The sequence below is a fragment of the Sus scrofa genome, chromosome 7 (genome assembly GCF_000003025.6).
Source record: "Sus scrofa isolate TJ Tabasco breed Duroc chromosome 7, Sscrofa11.1, whole genome shotgun sequence".
Taxonomy (NCBI): Eukaryota; Metazoa; Chordata; class Mammalia; order Artiodactyla; family Suidae; genus Sus; species Sus scrofa.
The window spans coordinates 49,380,967-49,403,487 of record NC_010449.5 but is presented as its reverse complement, the minus strand read 5'-3'; the positions used below and the strand labels follow the sequence as shown (position 1 = coordinate 49,403,487).

Here is a 22,521-nt window from a genome sequence, read left to right as displayed (position 1 = left end):
GGGTCACAGATCCTTCGAGGTCATGAGTACAATGAGTCTAGAGTGTCTCAGATTGCCCCGATCACACCGTGGGCTAACTGGAACACTGGATCACTTTCACGACATTTCTGAGTCTCAGTTTCCTTATCAGTCACTGGGAATAAGGAAGCCTGTAACCTCAGAGGGTGGTTGTGAGGTTCAAAGAAACACTGAACGTTAAACCCTGGCACACCGCCTGGCACGTGGTTGGTGCTCAGAAATGTTAATACCCTCCCCTTCCCCATCTTTCCTTTGCTAAGGATGGCAAACCTGTCTAAGGAACTGGTCAAAATATGTGGCAAGTCTACACTTATGAATTGAATTTACCCAAGTGTGCGCTCTTCCCCTTTGCAAGGAATAACCAATACTTCTCTATGTGAATGGAATGACTTATTCCTTTGTCTGCAAATGACAGGGCTTAGGACATCGGGGATGTGAAAGCTTAGTGTCCTCTGCCTACATCTACCATGTCCCCATCACCAGTACAAGGAAGGCCCTTGAGGCCACAGGGAGAAAGACTGAGTGGCTACTGTGTGTGCTGGACATGGAGTCCGTGGGCTTTGTATACATTATTTAGCATATCTAATTTTCACAAAGTTAAAAGGACAGATTCCCTTCCCTGGAGGAGCTTGCATTCCACTAGCCATACAAAACACACAGTGAAAAGCTGTAACTGACATGTGACCTCAACGCTCAGCAGGGAGGAGGGAATGGCTCCTTTTGACCAGGCAGGCAAAGGAGGCATTTGACTGGCTCTTGAAGGAGGGGGAAATAGGAAAAAACCGGGAGAAGGGCTTCTGAAAGGAGAAGGGAAACTAGGGAAGGCCAGGCAGAAGGAACAGCCTGTGGACACCCCCACAGGTGGGGAAATGCATGGTGGGTTTGCAGAAAAGGGAATGATGTGGTTTGGGAATAGGGCAGGAGAGAGGGGAGGGAGGAGACGAGGCTGTGAGATGAGCAAGTGCTTTATCCTGCAGCCCAGGGGGACACATTCGAGTGATCCAACAGGGGTGTGAGACAATAAGGACCACCTGCAGAGCACCGGCAACTATACGCAATACCTTGGAATAACCGGAATAACCTGTAACAGAAAAGAATCTGAAAAAGAATACACACATACATATGGATAACGGAATCACTCTGCTGTAACCTGAAACCAACACAACACTAAATCAACTATACTCCAATAACATTAAAAAAACAAACAAACCCCAGGGCTGTGATGTGAGCAGAACTTGACTTTGGAGGAACTGGTTCCCGTGTGGGGGATGGACTGACTCAGGTCCTCAAGGAAGCAAGAACTCATGGCTCACAGCTCCCCTTCTCCCAGATTCCACCTCATCCTTCTCACACACAGTGAGACACAGACCCCAACAACACTGAGGACACAGGCGATCCAAACAGGCATCCAAACCTGCAGGCTCTTGCTGCAGTGTATACTAGTGAGCCCTCCTTGGAGACTAAAAGGGCCATGAGCCTTTTCCTACCTGGAGTCTCCCAATTGCCACAAGGCAATATTTGCTGCCTTGTCCCACATCAGCGTCTTCTTCAGGTATAGTCATTCCTGAAATGAGAAATGCCAGCGTTGTCAACGACATGCCCGAGATGACTAGAAAAGGGCCAAAAGTGCCCATGATTTTATTTACCCAATCAAAAGTACAGATCCGCTGCTGTACACGTGGGGTCTGGGAAGCTAGCCACTGAATTAGCCAGCCCCTCGCTCATTTTGCGTCCCTCTTTCTCTTTGGTCTCTTTTGATAATTTCAGGGTACGTTATCATCTGCATGTGTGGATGATGCAGAGGAATTTTTTTTTTTTGTCTTTTGTCTTTTTAGGGCCGTACCCACGGCATATGGAGGTTCACAGGCTAGGAGTCAAGTTGGAGCTATAGCTGCCAGCCTATACCACAGCCACAACAACTCAGGATCCGAGCCGTGTCTGCAATCTGTGCTACAGCTCATGGCAATGCCGGATCCTTAACCCACTGAGAGATGCCAGGGATTGAACCCGCATCCTCTTGGATACTGGTCAGGTTTGTTAACCACTGAGCCACGACGGGAACTCCTGCAGGGGAATTTAGGGAAGATGAAATTCATTTACACATTTGCAAAACTTGGCTAAAATATTTTGGTTGCATGAGAAATTTCAGTAAGAAGTATATATGGGCATTGCAAATTATGTACATATTTTACTTATTTATTGCCAAAAATCAAAGACCATGCGAGGCAGAATCATTAAAAATAAATAAATAATAAAGCTCCCTAAAACCAAAGTTACTAACTTGCCAGGCAAGCAAACACAACCAGTGTTCCCCCTTCTGGGGTCAAGTCAGGGTTTTGGAGGGCTAGAAAGGAGAAACTGGTGAGGGTGAGGGGAAAACCAGTGCTCTGGATAGAGAGGAGTTGGTTAGAACAATCCTCCTTGTTCTTTGGTTGGAAAAGTATCCGCTGTTTGGTCCAGTGGGAGTCTGGCCTCTGGGGTCACCCAGGGTACAGGTTCCCGAGCAGCTGTAGTTGGTTAGGACTGTTGTAGAAAAACAAGCACTCCGTTCTGTTATCTCCGAGGCAAGAGCTGTTACGTAGACAGTTCCCTTTCATACTGCATAACACTCGACGTAAATATTCTCCCACTAGGTCGGACCAAAGGTTCCCAGTGATAGACTCACACCGGCACCGTGACAGCCCGTCGCTACAGACTGGGACGGGAGTGTTATCGTGGCTGTGGTTCTAAGAGCCAGAGAAATGTCACTCCATCCTCATCCCACCTCCCTCTTGACACTCCCCTCGGCTTTCCGCCCCTTTCACATCCACCCCCTGCAGGCAGCCAGCCTCTCAGGTTTCTGCTTTATCCTTGCTGTATTTCTTTTGCATAAATGAACATATACGTGTGTATTTTCTTATCTCCTCTCCTTCTAGGAGAGCCGTGTACTGTAGATACTCTTTGGGGCTTTGTTTATTTCACCTAACAGAATGTTCTGGAATTCACTCCATAAACATTCACAGAGCTCTTCCTCATCCTTTCTTATAACCTCTTACTACTGTATTATGTGGACTGACCAAGGCTGTATACAACCACTTTCCTATATAAGAATGTGTAGGTGTTTCCAATATTTTGTAATTACAAACAAGGCTGCAAAGAATAATCCTGTGCATATGTATTTTCTTAAGAACTGGAGGTGTATTAGAACCTTGTCTGTTGCATCATTTGCAAAGATTTTCTCCCATTCTGTGGGTTGTCTTTTCTTCCTGTTTCTTTCTTTCTTTCTTTCTTTCTTTCTTTCTTTCTTTCTTTCTTTCTTTCTTTCTTCCTTCCTTCCTTCCTTCCTTCCTTCCTTCCTTCCTTCCTTTTTGTCTTTCTTTCTGTCTGTCTTTCTTTCTGTCTGTCTTTTGAGGGCTGCACCGAGGAGGTTCCCCAACTAGGGATTGAATCAGAGTTGTAGCCACTAACTTACACCACAGACACAGCAACACAGAATCCAAGATTTGACTGCGACCTACACCATAGTTCACAGCAACACCAGATCCTTAACCCACTGAACAAGGCCAGGGATCAAACCTGTGTCTTCACGGATGCCAGTTGGGTTTGCTAACCACTGAGCCACAACGGGAATTCCCTGTTTCTTTTTTAAAGGGTTTTTTAATGCTGTGCAGAAGCTTTTGAGTTTAATTAGGTCCCATTGGTTTATTTTTGTTTTTATCGACCTTATTCTAGGAGGTGGATCAAACAAGGTGTTGCTGTGATTTATGTCAAAGAGCGTTAACCCACTTAGCAAGGGCAGGGATCAAACCCGCAACCTCATGGTTCCTAGTCGAATTCGTTAACCACTGCGCCATGACGGGAACTCCCAGTATGGCCGTTATTAACAAGTCAACAAATAATAAATGCTGGAGAGGGTCTGGAGAAAAGGGTCCCCTCCTGCACTATTGGTGGGAATGTAAATTGGTACAACCACTATGGAAACCAGCCTGGAGGTACCTTAGAAAACTAAATATAGAACTACCATATGACCCAGCAATCCCACTCCTGGGCATATATTTGGACAAAACATTCAATCAAAAAGATACATGCACCTCTGCCATGTTCACTGCAGCACTATTCACAATAGCCAGGACATGGAAACAACCTAAATGTCCATCGACAGATTAAGAAGATGTGGAAATGCATATAATGGAATACTACTCAGCCATAAAAAGGACAAGATAATACCATTTGCAACAACATGGATGCAACTAGAGAGTTTCATACTAAGTGAAGTAAATCAAAGACAAATACCATATGATATCACTTATATGTGGAATCTAAAATATGGCAAAAATGAGACAGATCACAACTATGGAGAGCAGACTTGTGGTTGCCAGGGAGTGGGATGAATGGGGAGTTTTGGGGTTGGTGGACGCAAACTGTTACATTTGGAATGGGTGGGCAATGGGGTCCTACCGTACAGCATGGGAACTGTGTATGACTAGGTCACTTTGCTGTACAAAAGAAATTGAAGAAACACTCTAAATCAACTATACTCTAAAAAATTAAGATACCTAATTATGACAAACTATTATATACAGACTGGGTAAACAACAAGGTCCTACTGTGTACAGAGAACTTACATTCAATATCCTGTGATAAACTATAATGGAAAAGAATATGAAAAAGAATGCATATATGCATACATATATATACACATACGTATATATATATAATTAAATCACCTTGTGGTACAGCAGAAATCACCACAGCATTGTGAATTTACTAGATTTCAATTAAATAAAAAAATTTTAAAGATAAAGAAAAAAGGAGTTCCTGTCGTGGCTCAGCAGAAACGAATCTGGCTAGCATCCATGAAGACGTATGTCCGATTGCTGGCCTTGCTCAGTGTGTTAAGGATCCGGCATTGCCATGAGCTGTGGTGCAGGTCACAGACATGGCTCGGATCTGGTGTGGCTGTGTCTCTGGCGTAGGCCAGCAGCTACAGCTCTGGTTCCACCCCTAGACTAGGAACCTCCATATGCTGTGGGTAATGGCCCTAAAAAGCAAAATAAATAAATAAATAATTTAAATAAATTTAAAAATTAAAAAAATAAAGATAAAGAAAAAAAGAATTGGAGATGTAGATACACACAGAAGATACACCTATCGTAGAAGTGGGATTGCCAGGTGTCAAGCTAAGGGTTTGTGTATGTCGTTTAGTTAGGTGTTGCTGGATGTCCTTTCAGAAGGGGTGTCCCGATATGCCTCTCCACCAAGGTATGGGACGCCCATTTCCCCGGTCTTGGCCAACAGAATAGGCTGTCATATTATTTAATTTTTGTTAGTTTGGTAGCTTAAAAATGGTATTTCACTATTGTCTAACTTTGCATTTCTCTAACTATGAGTGAGTTTGAGCATTATTTTATATGTCTGAAAATCATCTTTGTATCTTAACCCACTGAGTGAGGCCAGGGATCGAACCCGAAACCTCATGGTTCCTAGTCAGATTTATTTCCACTGCACCACAACGGGAACTCCCCTGATTTTTCTTATTGAATTACAAGGGCTAACATCCCAATTACAATGTTGAATAGGTATAGGGCGCACTCTTGCCTTGTTTCTGATCTTAGTGGACATGTCTCCACTAAATAAGATACTTTTAAAAAATTATCCCTGAATTACTGTTTGGCGTTTTTGCAAATATCTTTAATGCCTTGGTTAACAATAGACAGCTGGATTCTATTATCTGTTGTGCATGAAGTCTATTACAGTACATTGTTTTACTTGAGGCATATGAAGAAAATATAGCCTCACACAGATATCTAGTTGGAGGGAGGAGACGTTTTTTTAAAGATAACTATTGATATTCTTCTTTGATATTTTCCTAAACCTTGACAAATGGTAGCTTCTTAAAGGTTAACTGCAGTGTCATTGACTATATCAATGAATTTTTTAGACCCTATTATATTAAAATAAATTGAGCCAACACACTGACTGGATCTTTTACCCATACATGATTTCGAACATCATGTATTGGTCATTTGGAAAATACTGGTTCACCAAATTATATAAATCCTTTATTTTTATTTTATTATTATTATTATTTTGCTTTTTAGGGCTGCACTTGAGGCATATGGAGGTTCCCAGGCTAGGGGTCGAATCAGACCTACAGCTGCCAGCCTACACCACAGCCACACCAAGCAGGATCCTTAACCCACTGAGTGAGGCCAGGAATCGAACCTGCAGCCTCATAGTTCCTAGTCAGATTTGTCTCCGCTGTACCACAACAGGAACTCCTATATAAATATTTTAAATGCTGACATATAACATTATACAATATAAAAAAAATCGCACTTAATATCACCATGTATGTCATTAGGAACAGTTCTAGATATTGGCTGTGATTATGGTCGTAGTTACAAGTTTTCCAAAATTCAAATTTTCACTAGAAAGCTTGAATTTTATCACTGACAACCAGTACTGTCAATTGTACTCATTCTAACTTTTTTAAGAAGATATTACCAAAAACACAAGTTCGAATAACCATAGTTAGTCATTCTTTCGACTAAAAAATGGTGTTTATGAAAAAAGCAGCTAGTTCAGCTCACAGCTCAAACAACTGCACAAATGCTTCTCCTTGACACAAGCACCACGCTCTGGTCTGCAGCAGAGGTCGTTTTAGACATACTTACATTTCAGAGTTTAATGAAATTAACATTACTAACATTTTCACTTTTTCGCCAAGGACGCTGTCAAATGAAACCAACATTTTTTAAATTTCGAAATTACTTTTTACTGCAAGTGCATGGTGCTAAAAATACAATGACTACTAGGATGGTTTGGTACCCCAGCTTTGATAGATGCTAAGGCTATGGCAGTTTTCACCCATCAATGTTTTTGCACCATCAGTCCCAATACTAACACAGTAAAAAGGAAAAATAACTTGCTTTTATGAAAATAGTTTTAGGAGTTCCCGTCATGGCACAGGGGAAACAAATCCGACTAGGAACCATGAGGTTGTAGGTTCAATCCCTGGCCTTCCTCGGTGGGTTAAGGATCCAGTGTTGCTGTGAGCTGTGGTGTAGGTCACAGACGCGGCTTGGATCTGGCGTGGCTGTGGCTGTGGCGTAGGCCGGAAGCTGCAGCTCCGATAAGACCTCTAGCCTGGGAACCTCCATATGATGTGGGTGAGGCCCTGAAAAGACAAAAAGAAAAAAAAAAAAAAAAAAAGGAAAAAAGAGAAAATAGTTTTAACTTTTGGATGCCCCTGAAACCATCTCAAGGATTCCCATAGCCAGGGACCAAGCTTGGGAACTACTGCTTTAGCTGTTGCCATTCTTCAGAGTTTGAGGAGGGTCCTCCTACCCTCATTGCTTTTGATCCTTCCCTCATTGCCTATGTTGCTGACCACACATTAAGGAGACTCAGGGTATGCCGACTTCTGGAATTCTAGACCCTGATTCCACTTGTTTACTAAAAATATCTACCACCGTCTCATAGGCTCTTCAAACTCACTATTGCTCCAATCTTCCCACCCAAACCCGCTCCTTTTTCTTCTCTCCTGTGGAAAAGACAGCTAATGACCAGACTCACACACACTGTCTTCCCTTTCATACTAAAAGAATGCATTATTCAGAGCAGCAGTGTCTTCTCTCTGTGAGAGTTAGAGGTGGGTCAGGGGACAAGCTCTGGTCTATGAGATGTAAGCAAAAGTCAATGAATGAGGCTTTCTGGAAAGCTCCTTTTCAGTTAAATGCACACATGATGATGGAACATAGCAGCTGTCTTGAATGCAGGAAGGCCACGGCCACACAATAGAACGCAAGGAGAGTGGGTCCCTAATTACGTCACAGAGCCCCTAAACCAACTCTGGACTGCCTACCTTTGGATTTCCTGTATGAGAGGAAGATTCATCAAATAAATTGTTTACGGCACTCTCTTTTGGGTTTTCTGTTATATGCAGCCAAACTCAATCACTTATTAGTATACTAATTACTTAGGACATGAGCACCAGGCATGGTCATTACTTAGGCCCCTCACTGCCTCTATTCTGGAGACCACAGAAGTTGGCGTACTGGCACCGAAAGGAGTATGTTCAGGAAGCAAGGTGTGAATTGTGCTGACAGCTCTCCATAACCAGAGCACCCTTGAGTCTGTATTTTTTTTAAAAATCACAGTGGAAAGTATGCTTCTAGCCAAGATGAAATAACAGAGATCAAATTTACCTTCTTGGAAAAAAAAAAAAACAACAAACAACAATAAACAATGGTTTCCAAGACCCTGGTAATCAGGCATTGAACAAAAGCAATCCCTGAGAAATAGGAAACAAATAAGTAAGCCTTATGATTGTTCCAACTTCCTGCCTTAAGAGAGTTTCCAAGCCAGCAACTTAAATTGCACAATGGCTGGCATCCAATAAAAAAAATTACCAGGAGTTCCCATCGTGGCGCAGTGGTTAACGAATCCGACTAGGAACCATAAGGTTGCAAGTTCGATCCCTGCCCTTGCTCAGTGGGTTAAGGATCCGGCGTTGCCATGAGCTGTGGTGTGGGTCGTAGACGCGGTTCAGATCCCGCGTTGCTGTGGCTCTGGGGTAGGCTGGCAGCTACAGCTCTGATTAGATCCCTAGCCTGGGAACCTCCATATGCTGTGGGAAAGGCTCAAGAAATGGCAAAAAGACCAAAACAAAACAAAAAACAAAAAAATAACAACAACAACAAAAAATTACCAGGTATGTAATGGATTGGGAAAATACAACCCACAATAAGAAAAAAAAACCAAAAAAACCCAAAACAACCAGTCAAAACTCACTCAGAACTGATAAACATCTTGGAATTAGCAAATAAAGATAATAAAATTGTTATAACTGCACTGTATGTGTTCAAACAGTAAAACAGAGCCATGGGAGATATAAAAAAAGACCTCAATCAAACTTCTATAGATGAAAACTATAATATCTGAGATAAAAAGTGTACTAGATCACATTAATGGCATAACAGAAGAAAAGATTAGTGAATCTGAAGACATAGCAATGGAAATAATCCAAGGTTAACAACAGAGCAAAATAAAAATTTTTTAAAAAAAGAGCCTCCACAAGTTGTCGGAAATTTGAAGTGGCCTCAGCATGTGCAATTGGAGTCTCTGAAGGAGAAGAGAGAGAAGGGAAACAGAAAAAATATTTGAAGAAATAACCATGGAAAAATTTTCAAATTTATTGCAAAGTATAAATGTGCAGATACAAGGGGCCGAACAAACCCCAAGCAGGAGAAGTGTGAAAATTTCAGCAGGACCCATCATAAGTGTCTCACAACCTGTGATAAAGAGAACATCTTCAAAGACCCCAAAGGAAAAAAAAAAAAAAGACATGTTTACACACATAGGAATAGGGAGACATATGGCAGCTGATTTCTTGCCAGAAACAATGCAAATGAGAGGGTAGTAATATATTGAAAGAACAAAACCTGTCTACCTGGAATTCTATACTAAGTGAAAATATCTTTCAAAAATATAGGTGAAATAGAGACTTTTTCAAGCTTTACACACACGAAAGCTGAAATAATTCAGCTCCAATAGACCATCACTGTTAGAAATGTTAAAACCATCTTTAGGGCAGAAGAGAAACAACACCCATTGAAAATACGGCTCTACACAAAAGCATGAAAACCACTGGAAATGGTAACTACATGAGTAAATAGAAAAGATTATTTTCTTATTGAGGAGAAAAATGGGTGCACACTATTGAGAGCTTTTTATACTGTACATGAAGTAGTATATATATATATATATATATTTTGTTTTTGTTTTTGTTTTTTTTTGGCTGCGTCCATGACATGTGCCAGGGATGGAACCCACACCACAGCAGCAACTAGAGACACTACAGTGACAATGCCAGGTCCTTAAACTGCTGCACCACATAGGAACCCTGGAAGTGTTGCTCGAAGACAGACTGTGATAAGTTAAGATGCATATTATCATAATCCCTACAGCATCCATTAAGGTACCAAAATAGTTACAGCAATAATTTAAGAAAGGAGGTAAAACGAAATCATAAAAAATTCCAAATGAAGGCAGGAAAAGAGGAAAAAGGAACAAAGAACAAACAGGAAAACAAAAAACAAATAACATAAAGGAATCATATCAATAATCACATTAAATATAAATGGTTTAAATGCCCCGATCAAAAGGCCAAGTTTATTAGATTGGATAAAAAAGCAAGACCTAACCATATGCTTCTTAGCAAGAATATATTCTGGTCATGGCTCAGTGGAAATGAATCTGACTAGCATCAATGAGGACGAAGGTTTGATCCTGGGCCTCGCTCAGTGGGTTAAGGATCCGGCGTTGCCATGAGCTGTGGTGTAGGTTGCAGACATGGCTCAGATCTGGCGTTGCTGTGGCTGTGGTGCAGGCCAGCGGCTATAGCTCCAATTCGACCCCTAGCCTGGGAACCTCCGTATGCCGTGGGTACGGCCCTAAAACAACAAAAAGAAAAAAATACATTTTAAATATAAAGACATAAATTCAAGCTTGTTTGCAGAGATGGTTTTTAAATCTTTGTGGGGGCAGGATCCACACACTTCGATTTCACTTAGTGGGAAGTACTCTAGCATAGGGGTATATGCCACTGACAGTAAGTGACATAAGAAAGAAGGGCCACTGGAAGGAGCCACGCTGGCCTTCCATCTGAGCCTGCATTCAAACGGTGGTTCAGGTGACGTCACCACATCCAGTCTGGGAGAGACCCCTACATGCTCCCATGCTCATGAGTGGTACAGCATCTCCTGCCAATGATCAGAGTGGTACAGCATCTCCTGCCAATGATCAGAGTGGTACAGCATCTGCTGCCAGTGATCGGAGCTCCAAAGATCACTTGAGAGGGAAGTTCAAGTGTTGGAAGACTTAGTGCACTGATTCATGTCCTCGCTCACTGATTGGTTCATGCACTTCTTGACGTCTTCAAAAGGGGGCTGTAGCAGAAGCAGTGACTGAGGGATCTGCCCCACGAACGCTTTAACGCCCCCCTCAACTCCTTTTTCCACTGGTTTTGGCTGTCCGTGGAAAAAGTCTTGAGGGGCCACTTGACTCACCATTTCTCAGGTTCTGTGGACTAAACTGAGTTCAGATCTGAGTTTTTCAAACCATAGCTTTTCCAGCAAGTAGACAAATGGGTATTGTGGTTTAGGCTCAACCAAAGCAGAGCCTGAGACCAGGACTTCAGTGTGGATAGTTTACATGGGAGGTGAAGAAAGGGCAGGTAAGCAAGGAGAGCGAGAGAGAAAAGGAAGAAAACCAGGATCGGGGGAATCTCCTCCAGACTCTGGGTTTTGCCTGTAACTGGGCCCAGGGTGACCCCTTGAGGGAAGTCTCTGGTGCAAAGGAGAAAGACAACACATCTTTTTTTTTTTTTTTTTTCCCGCTTTTTAGGGCTGTACCTGCAGCATATGGAGGTTCCCAGGCTAGGGGTCTAATTGGAGTTACAGCTGCAGGCCTACACCACAGCCACAGCAACTCAGGGTATGAGCTGTGTCTGCCACCTACACCACAGCTCATGGCTACACCGGATCCTTAACCCACTGACCGAGGCCAGGGATCGAACCCACATCTTCATGGTTCCTAGACGGATTCGTTTCCACTGTGCCAAGAAGGGAACTCCAAGACAACCTATTTTTCTGTCCTATCCTTTGGAGGGATCCTGCAGGAGAAGGCTTTAACTGGCTGATACTTGAGACCGTCTGCCCAGAGATATCACAATCCATTTGTCGATGCCTTCTTTATCCCGCCGTGATGACTGAGAACTTTTGTGGGTTTTAAAAACTAGCCACAGGAGTTCCTGTTGTGGCACAGCGGAAACGAATCTGACCATGAAGTTGTGGGTTTGCTTCCTGGCCTCACTCAGTGGGTTAAGGATCTGGCACTGCTGTGAGCTGTGGTGCAGGTCACAGATGCAGCTCAGATGCAGCACTGCTGTGGCTGTGCTGTAGGCCGGCAGCTGCAGTTCCAACTGGACCTCCAGCCTGGGAACTTCCATGGGCCGTGGGTGTGGCCCTAAAAAGCAAAAATAAAATAAAATAAAAAAATAAAATAAACTAGCCACACCCATGCTCTTTATGTACCTTCCATCAAGAAGTGAAGTTAGATTCCCTTGTGGGTATTCTGACCATAAATTACAGTACAAAAGTGTTGGGCTTTGAATAAGAGGCCCCAGACATGATGGAGCAGATACAGGTCATCTTTACCACATCCTGTCTGAATTCCTAACCCACAGGATCTGCGAGTATAATAAAATAGTGGTGGTTTTATGTCTATCAATAAGATAGAGCAAAATAAAAGGTCTCAATTAGAAGGTACCTGAGCTTAGAAGTGTAGAGGAAGAGACTTGATGGGGCCCTAAGTTCTCAGTCCTTTAAATGTATAAACAGCCTCATTTGTAAGAATGCATTTTAATCCACCAACTAAAATTAGGTTAAAATAATCCCTTGGCATTGCAGAAATAAAGTGGAAAATTGCAACTGATTAAATAAGTGGCTTTGGCCTTAATGTGGGCAAGTCATCCTTAGTTGCTAATAAGATCCAAGTATGTGTTTGTTTAATTTCCAGAAAATCTTTAGTAAGCCCAAACTTCCTTAAAGGAATGTCCTCTGTGCCTGTCTGAAGGTTCTCCTTAGGACACTGGACTCAGCATCCCCATGGAAGGGATGGTGTCTAAACCAGAGGGGCCAAGCATTTGTAAAGATGTTTTTTTGTTTGTTTTTGCTTTCTTGCTTTTTAAGGCCGCATCCCTGCGGCATATGGAAGTTCCTGGGCTGGGGGTCTAATCGGAGCTGCAGTTGCTGACCTACACCGCAGCTACAGCAACATGGGATCTGAGCTGCATCTGTGACCTACATCACAGCTCATGGCAACATCAGATCCTTAACCCACTGAGCGAGGCCAGGGATCAAACCCACAACCTCATGGTTACTAGTCGGATTTGTTTCTGCGGCCCCACTATGGGAACTCCTGAAGTGTTTTGTTTATTTTTACAGAGAATATTATTAAAATATAGATAATCAAAACTGTCAACTTTTACTCTGTAGTTTTTGCCTTTGGTGTTCTTTCTTTGAAAAGTATAACTTCTCCCCTGAGAATATGTAAGATTTTTAGCCATATTTTCAGACAGTACTTTTGTAGTTTCATATTTACCTTTTATTTTTGGCTGTACCTGTGGCATGAGGAAGTTCTGGGTCAGGGATCAAACCTATACCACAGAAGTAACCAGAACCACAGCAATGACAATGCCAGGTCCTTAACCACTGAGCCACCAGGGAACTCCCATATTTACCTTTAATAAATCTGAAATTTATTTTTATATGCTATATTTCATGCTTTTCCAAATGATAAGTCAGCTGGCCTCAAACGATATACTAATTTTTTTTTCCTTTTTCACTAACTAAAAACGTTTCCTCCATCACACAGCATACTTCTAAAGATACTTGGGTATATTTCAGGTCTTTGATAGCTGTTCAATATTGGAGTTATAAGGTTTATTTATCATGTCTTAATTATTTAGAATCATTTAAAAAATATTTTCACATATAGTAAGTCAATTACTTCCTAGTACTCTGTTAATCAAAATTTTATTAGCTACTTTTATATTTATTTGACCTATGAATTTCAGAATTAATTTTCATTTAAAAGAAATCCCATTGGGATGATTATTAAAATTGTATTAAATCTGTAGATTGTATTAGAAAAAACTGAAATATTTAGTAATACTAAACCTTCATATCAAAGAATACATAGGACTCTCCACCTTGCTGTATTCATATATAATTGGTACATTAGCTATATTCATATTCCCCAACATTACTTTGTAGTTTAAGTAAATAAATCTTTTTTTAAATGATTTTTACTTTTTCCATTATAGCTGGTTTACAGAGTTCTGTCAATTGTCTACTGTACAGCAAGGTGACCTAGTCACACATACATATATCATATATACATTCTTTTTCTCACATTATCCTTTGTCATGCTCCATCATAAGTGACTAGATAGAGTTCCCAGTAAATAAATCTTATTTATTTCATATTAATACTATTAACATGTATTTTATATTGTTGTTATTTTTATACATGGGTATTTTTCATATTGTATTTTCTAATGTGTTACTACTTTTTTATTATTTCCCAGATGGGTTTATACTCCTTTTTCTAAAAGATTTTTCAGTAGGTTGAATCTGATTTTTCGGGCAACATATAGATATACCATCTGCAAGTAATGTTAATTCTATCATCCTTTTCTTTCTTGTCTTCCTTTCAAGTAATTATGCTTTATTTCTTCTTATTTTATTGCCTGGAGTAGAGATCCCAAAACAATGTTGATTAAGAGAGGTGACAGTGAGCATAATCCTCTCATATTTTAATTATTAGGACCCTTCTAACATTCCACCATTCTGTAAGATACCGATTATTGGTCTCAGACATTTGTTTTATTTGCATTAAGGAAACATATTTCTATTATTGGTTTACAAAGACATTTCTTTCTTTCTCTCTCTCTTTTTTTTTTTTTGCCTTTTTTGCTAGTGGTCTAATCAGAGTTGCAGCTACCGGCCTACACCACAGACATAGCAACACAGGATCCAAGCTGTGTCTTTGACTTACACCATAGCTCATGGCAATGCCAGATCCTTAACCCACTGAGCAAGGCCAGGGATCAAACCCACAACCTCATGGTTCCTAGTCGGATTCGTTAATCACTGAGCCATGATGGGAACTCCTGTATATTAACTATTTCTTTGATCTGCTAACACTGAATTTAGCATCTGTGTACTCATACATGAAGTTGGGTTCATTGTTTTCTTTTCTGAAATGCCTTTGTCAGTTTCTATTTCAAAGTTGTGCACAGTTTAAGAAACAAGGCAGTATACTTGCTGTCTCTTCTTATGCTCTGTAAGTTTTTAAATAATTTTCCCATAAAACCTCTAGGCCTCGTACCATTGGGAGAGCAGTTTTTGTTAGATTTTAATTTTCTTGCCTTGTTTTGATCTTCTCTCATTAAAAAAAAAAATACCCTCTCCTTGATTCTATTTTCCTAGAAATTAGCTTTCTTCCCAAGGATTTTAACATTCATCAATATAAATTATGCACACTATGTTTGTAAGTTTTTAAACTTTCTCTGATAAATCTCTTCACTCTTAACATGCATTCTTGTTCTTTATTTTTACAAAAAAAATTAGGATTAGACTTGTCAGAGTTTTTCTCTTTTACCAGTCTTGATGAATAACTATTTATCAATAGGATAATACTTTTGTTTTCTAATTTAATCTTTCTCACTTATATTTTTCATGACTTCTATCCTCTCAGTTTGCACATGGTATTTTGTTATTCTTTTTCTATGCTCGTAAGCTAAATAAGTTCTATTTTCATACGTTAAATTCCTGATTCTTAAGTTAAATTTCCAGCCTTCCCACATTTAATAAGAAAAGCATTTCAAGCCACAGCTTTCCTCTAAACACTGTTTCGGCCTCATCCCCTAAGCCTTGATATGGATTGAGGCCATGGCTCTTAATTACAAAATAGTCTGTAATGAGAGTTTAATTTTGATTTCCATCCTTCTCAAAAGTTAGCCAGGAGAGGTGCCTTTGTACGAATCCTGTATCTGGTTTACCCTTTCATAAGGACACCAGTCATGTTGGATTAGGGGCCCACGCTCCTCCAGTATGATCTCATTTTAACTTAATTACATCTGCAAGGCCTCTATTTCCAAATAAGGTCACATTCTAAAGCACGAGAGGTTAGGGCTTCAACACACAAATTCTGCAGGGGGACACAATTCAAACCAAAACACCTCTGTGAACTCTCTGTGTGTATTCTTGGCCTTTTTAGTAGGTTAGCCATAAGACAAATACAGCACACCAACTGGGAGAGCCCCTTATGCCCATGACAAGGGTCCCTACTGATCATGGCATACTTTCTCACTAGCTACTGAAACAGACCCCAAACAGGTCATCAAGAAGAGCCTTAAAATGAAATCTTTTGTCTTTTTTGTTCTCTTAGTGTTTTATTATAAAGTGGTATAAATTCTTTCGATGTTCATGATTAAAGAATAATTTTCTTTTCTTTTATTACTATTATTTTTTTGCTTTTCAGGGATGCATGCGAGGCAAATGGAAGTTCCCAGGCTAGGGGTCGAATTGGAGCTGCAGCTGCCCGCCTATACTACAGCCACAGCAACACAAAATCCGAGCCGCGTCTGCAACCTACACCAGAGTTCATGGCAACACCAGATCCTTGACCCACTGATTGAGGCCAGGGATCAATCCCTCATCCTCATGGATACCAGTCAGGTTCATTACTACTGAGCCACAACAGGAACTCCCTAAATAACAATTTAAAATAGTGATACTGGTAAATCTGGGTTCCTTCTGGGTAGGTACTACAGAGTGCATAAGTGGAAGAGGCAAAGAGAAATTTAGTCACCAAACACTCACCAGGCCCCCTCTATGTTCTAAGCCCTATGCTCAGCAGCTTAAATAATACAGAAATGCATATGACCTGGTCCTTGCCTTCCAGCAGCACTGTTAGAAGCAGGCGAGACAAAGAGATGCAGGAAAGATATAACAAAAAATACAACTCAACACAAATAACTTGGCTTGGGAGTTGTTGGTGGTGTCCTGGCCAAGGCTGTGTAGAGAAGGATGCACCAGAACTGGGCATGTCTGTGAGGTGGGACCAGAAGAATCTGGGGAGAGAGATGTCTCTGGGGATGACGGGCATCAGGGGGGCAGGAGGATGAAGCATCTTGTCTTAAAGAGTCTGGCACCGTTACGTATAACACCAAGGCTCCAAGTCCACACAATCAGGGCAGAGACTCCAAATAATTATTTCTCTTGTAAGAAAAAAGCTGATAAAAGCACCTCGCCCATCAGCAAATTATAGGTTTTCAATCCCAGTAAATCAGAACAAGGTCTCTATGTAACCCTGACAGCTGTCCCAAAGGCCACTCACTATAGCCTGGACACCTGACTCTCCAGAAGGGCTATCAGTCCCCAGCTCACTTTTATTCCCTTTACTCAGGATAGTCCCTTTACCTGTGATATGACACGTTGTGCAGTTTGGTTATGTAGACTGTGCAGGATGTGCAACAGCAATCTGTGATGGGATGGGAGCAATTACAAACAGGCACATGGAAAGAAACAGTGTCAGCCCCCAGCAGGTGGACTAGAGGACAGTGAATCCTTACAGCGCATAAAAAGAAACAAACAACAGTCCAAACAAGCAAGCAACCAGCAACAACGGCCGCAGGGGAGGCAGCAGTGGGCCGAAAAGCCCTGAGGACATCTTTGCATTGTCCTTTCAATGCCTGTCCAGCCCTGGTCCTCTGTCAGGCCAGCTCTGAACCATCAAGGAAAGATGAGCCTCTCATTTAAGCAGACAAAAATTCTCTGGGATGAAAGATAAGGCAAACAAAATTAGATAATGAACAGCAGCCAGAAGAGAATATTTGCAATATATAATAGACAGAGGATGAATACTTGTAACACTTAAAGACCTCCTATAAGTAAGTAAGAAAAGCACAAGTCATCCCACAGGAAAATGGGCATATACCATGAACAAGCAGCTCACAGTGAAATACAGAGTCGATGCACCCAGGAGAGAGTGTCTCAAGTTCACTAATGAAGACAATCCAATTTAAAATGCCTCATTTCCCCCTAAAACTAAGAGATTGGATAAACTTACAAAAGAATAAAAATATTCAGAGTTGGTAGGAGAATGGGAAAATGGACACACATCCTGCCTTGCAGGGAATTTGATAATATCTATTAAAATGTACTTGTATCGTCCCTATTCCACTTCTCAGATTGTCCTACAGAAACACCAGCCCTCATGAGTAAAGAATCACGTGCAAAGACATCCACTTTGGTACCCTTTGCAAGAGCCCCAACCTGGAAACAATCTTAAGGTTCCCACTTGTGGAAATAACGGATGGAATATTACACAGCCATTTAAAAGCATGAAGTAGTGCTGTATGTACTAACCCAGATGACGTTCATGAAAAGTTCTAAAAATAACCCAGGCTGTGTAGCAAATTATACATACAACATGAGATCCATTTTTTTTAATGTATAGAAAAATATCGAACACCCATGACCAAGTGGGATCCATCCCAGGATCACAAGAGTGGTTCAACATATGCAAATCAATCAACGTCATACACCATATTAACAAAAGAAAAGTCAAAAACCACATGGGCATCTCAATAGATGCAGAAAAAGCATTTGACAAAGTCCAACATCCATTCATGATAAAAACTCTTACCAAAGTGGGTATAGAGGGAACATATCTTAACGTAATAAAAGCCATTTATGACAAACCCACAGCAAATATAATACTCAATGGAGAAAAGCTGAAAGCCTTCCCACTAAAATCTGGAACAAGACAAGGATGCCCACTTTCACCACTTTTATTCAGCATAGAAAAATGTCTAGAATAAGAGACACTGGAGTGTTATCCACTGGTTTTTGGGGGAAGAACCAAGGATGGAAAGAGAGACTTATTTTTTCCTTCATAACCTATTAAAATTTTAAAAACGGGTTTACAGAAGAATTTTACTTTATTTTTCAAGATTTTACAGATCTAAATTTCTTTAATAAAGATGGGCTATTTTTATTATAATAATAATAAAAAGATGGTAGAAAAAAAAAGTCTGGCCCATGATGTAAGGGATTTAAAAAGCTAGGCTTCATCTACCTGGGAAAGGTTCTCCGTTTGCTTCTCCAACACTGTCAGAAACATGAGCGTGGTGTTCTCCAATTCAGACCTTCGAACTCTGCCCCTGATTACCAAATTGAGGGAAAAACGTGCACGATGCTGGAAATTTAATTCTCAAACATCTGGCTGAGAGGCAGCACTTCTTTCCAAATTAACCGCCGTCAAATCATGAAAATTAACATGCATCTTCTTTGGCCTAAAGGGAAAGCTGTAAATGAATATTTTCTGTATAAACTTGGACTCAGAAGACAGAGCTTCATTTCAAATAGTAATCTGTAAACAAAGTTAGCTAAGGGGCTGCAACGATAAAGCCACACTGAGATGCAGCGGGGACGGCAGGGGGCACGGCAGCCGCCCCTCTCTAGCCTTCGACCTCACCACGGGTATGGAGAGGATGGGCCATGAGGCCCCCAGCACCCCCACCCACAGTGGGACCCTTGAGGGTCCCTGACAGAGGAGGCGGACTTCAGCAGAAAGCAGTGGGCTGTGTTCCAAGGCAAGGGAAATTACGCTGAGCCTCTCCTCCGCTCTGTGGCTTAGCTGTGGCGCTGCACTGCTATTTTTAGCTTTTGGTTATAAAAGTTTGGAGATACATGACATGCTCCATGGGCTGGCTCCCTGTGCAGCCCTCCCACCCCCATTTCCAGCATCTAGAAGCTACAAATCCTCTTGTGCAGAATGGGCATCTGGGAGGGGGGCTGCCATCCCACAGCAGTCCACCTGTCACCCATCCCTGCTCCAGGGCTACTGGGTCGCTCCCACTTCCCATCACCGACTTCCCATCACCATCCTTCTGACCTGGCTGGCACCCAGAGTTCCTCCATGACTTATATTCTGCCAGCTCATCACTCACCATAGCCTGTGCTCCCAGCAGCCCCGTGTCCCTATTCTGCTGTCACCTCCTACCACCCTCAGAATCTGGCTAATTCCTGCTCCATATCAGGTCTCCCCCGACGAAGATCAGCCTCCACGTGCCCTTGATCATTTTTCCCAACAGCTCCCAAATAAGTTCCTGACAGTTCCTGGGAACTGTATTCTTTGCAACTGAAGACTGGCGCCCCTGGGCGTCTACCTCTCAAGGACTCTGTGATCCAGCCGCTTCTGTGGCGCCTCCCTGACTGTGACTCCTCCACAGGAGAGGCTGCTCCCTTTCTCCTTCAGCCCTGGTCACTGGCCCCTGGTCCGTGATGGGCCCACAATCACGGGCCCTCGGGCCTCCTGATGCTGCCTTCACACGGCCTTCCCATTACAGGTGCTCAGCCATCTCTTCTTCCAGCGTGTACTCCTGCCACTTTTTCTTCTTCGGCCCTGCCTCCCCCTGACTGTGTCTACCCTATGGCTACTTTCTTCTGGCCAAAGCACAGCCTGGACCATACTTCAAGCCCCTTTTCCCCAAAACCTCCAAGGCCTCCCATGGGTCACCAGTTTCAGGGCTGTTCATTCCATTGGGGAAACTGAGTTCTAGTGAATACTCCCTCGAAGGCACATCTCAGAACCCGTTTTGGTGCAGCTCATCCAGGTAAGAATCTGGACATGGCAAAGAGATAAGTGATACAAAGGGCACAGCTTTCTGATGGGAGAATAAAATAACTTTCTGCTACAGATTGGCTGAGCTCTCCTTCCTGCCTCTCCCGACCCTCACGGATACTAGTCAGGTTCTTAACCCGCTGAGCCACAATGGGAACTCCCCCACATTTTTTTTTTAATACTTGAAATGAGGGTTACAAGACTCTCTGGGAATTAGAGACACAGGTGTCACTCAGTGAGTTCACTGAGTGGCAAAAGTGGCTCCAGGAGAGAACCCTTTAAAGGGAACATGGTGGTCACGGCACCGACACCGACAGACGACAAGCCTATGGACTCGAGTGGCCTGCGGGGGATTACGGGCTCCAGGACTGCAGTGAAGTGGCCAGAGGAGTCCCAACTCAGGAACCCTGACTCTACTGTTTACTGACCGCAGAGCCTGAGGCCTCTGAGTATCAGGAAACGAGAATAGTCATTGTTATGATCTGTGAAATAGGGACAAGTGCAGCTCTGTGGGCATCAGATGAGAAAGGAGAGAACCAGCATTTAGCACAGTGCCTGGCACTGTGGGGCCCAATATGTCCAGCTCTTGTTTTCGCTCTGATGCTGCAAATGCCATCCCTGGCATTGGTCAAAAGACGCAGAATCATCCCCTTTCTGAATTGGCCTCTTGTGGCAGCTGAGCTCCGCCAGGCTGCAGGCTTCCCATGCTGGGTTTGGGCTGTGATCAAGGTCACGGGAGAGATGTTGGGGTCAGCAGAGAGCAGGGCCCTCCAGGGTAGCAGCTCCCTCTGCAGAGAGGAGGGGCTGGCTCGGGGCAATGCTCAAGGTGCTCTTTGACTCTGACATTTTGGGTTCAAACATCAGGTGAGAGTTTGGCCATGCAATCCATCAAGATTGAGATACTTTCTGAGCACCTGCTAAATGCCTGACAGACTTGGGATTCAGCCTGCATGAGACCAGGTCCTCCCCTCAAGGAGTTCACTGGCTGGTGGGGGAAGAGAGAGAACCAGATCGTTACAGTGCCATGTGGTTAGTGTTAGAACAGAGAAGCGAACACGCTGCTTTGTGGAAGGGCGCGTGGCCAAGGCTGGATGCCAGGGCCAGGAGGAACGGTGTCAGAAGGCAGCGCTTCCTGGCAGGAACTGCAACATTTATCAAAGTGGTTTTTAATAGGAACAGGATAATTCCAGCCATTCCAACAGATTTCAATGATTTCCTAATTGGTTTCACAAGCCCATTTTGCACTACGTTAAATTACCTTCTCTTTGGAAACGCTCTTCACCAATGCCAGGTATAAATAAATCCTGAGGAATATCAACAACACGCAAGTGTAACTGGAAACTGCTGTTTGGGATGGAACGTGGCATTGGGTCGAGAGGCTTCCTATCAAGGGTTGCATTAACCCTGTGCAAACACTCACGGGAAGCCGGGCTGTTTGTCAGTAACACCGGGTGGAGTCTGTCTCGGGACTCACAACTTCCCATGGGAATTGACACAGTTTTCCATTTGACCGCACACGGAGTGGGGGAAGGGAATAAAACAGCCACTTCGTGCTGCGTGCCATTCAGGCCACTCGTTCACAGCGTGTTTTCAAAGGATTCTCTGAGGAAAATTAATAAGTTTCAGGGAAAAAAATGACTCTGGCCAAATGCATTTGGGAAACAGTTTAAACAAAGATAAACAGGTTTCATCACCGCAGGGCTTCTCAGAAAACATGCAACTTTGGAGGACGAGTCTCTAGGGGAGAGAAGGGCACCCAAATTATTGACCAGAAAATGCTTTTTTCATGGTGTATCCCTGGGGACCGTGATCTTGGAATATACTTTGCTCAAGGCTGTCCTGCAGGTATTTTGCCTTGCAGGGTTCCTGCGGGTGATCTTAATGAGCTGGATCCCCCGCTTTGCGAAGCAGAGCTGAGAAGCACACCTAGTGCGTTTGGCTCAAAGAGCAAACAGACTGCTTGAGAAACTCCCCGACCCTCTCAGATCTCTCTGGAAATGACCAGCGTCTGAGATAGGAGAAGGGGACGTCAATACTGGAACCCAGGAAGAGTGACCTTAACAGAGTAGCAACTGTGGGAAACTTTCTGGCAAAAATGGGATGGAGGGTAGAACTGACTCAGCTACAATTCTCTGTACATGAAGGAAAATGGACTGTGGGAGTTCCTGTTGTGGCTCAGCAGTAACGCACCCGACTAGGATCCATGAGGGTGCGGGTTTGAGCCCTGGCCTCGTTCAGTGGGTTGAGGATCGGGTGTTGCTGT

The 22,521-nt window shown here is 42.7% G+C and overlaps 1 protein-coding gene across 7 annotated transcripts in view; it reads right to left on the bottom strand.

The window, feature by feature from the left end:
* Positions 1 to 22,521, bottom strand: part of ARNT2 (aryl hydrocarbon receptor nuclear translocator 2) — a 191,354-nt gene that overhangs the window by 46,984 nt on the left and 121,849 nt on the right. For all 7 annotated transcript variants that reach the window (XM_021098858.1, XM_021098859.1, XM_001926072.6 and 4 more), the window contains exon 9: positions 1,506 to 1,582. In XM_021098858.1, coding sequence (XP_020954517.1) covers positions 1,506 to 1,582 — 77 coding nt within the window. The remainder of the gene's footprint in view (positions 1 to 1,505; positions 1,583 to 22,521) is intronic.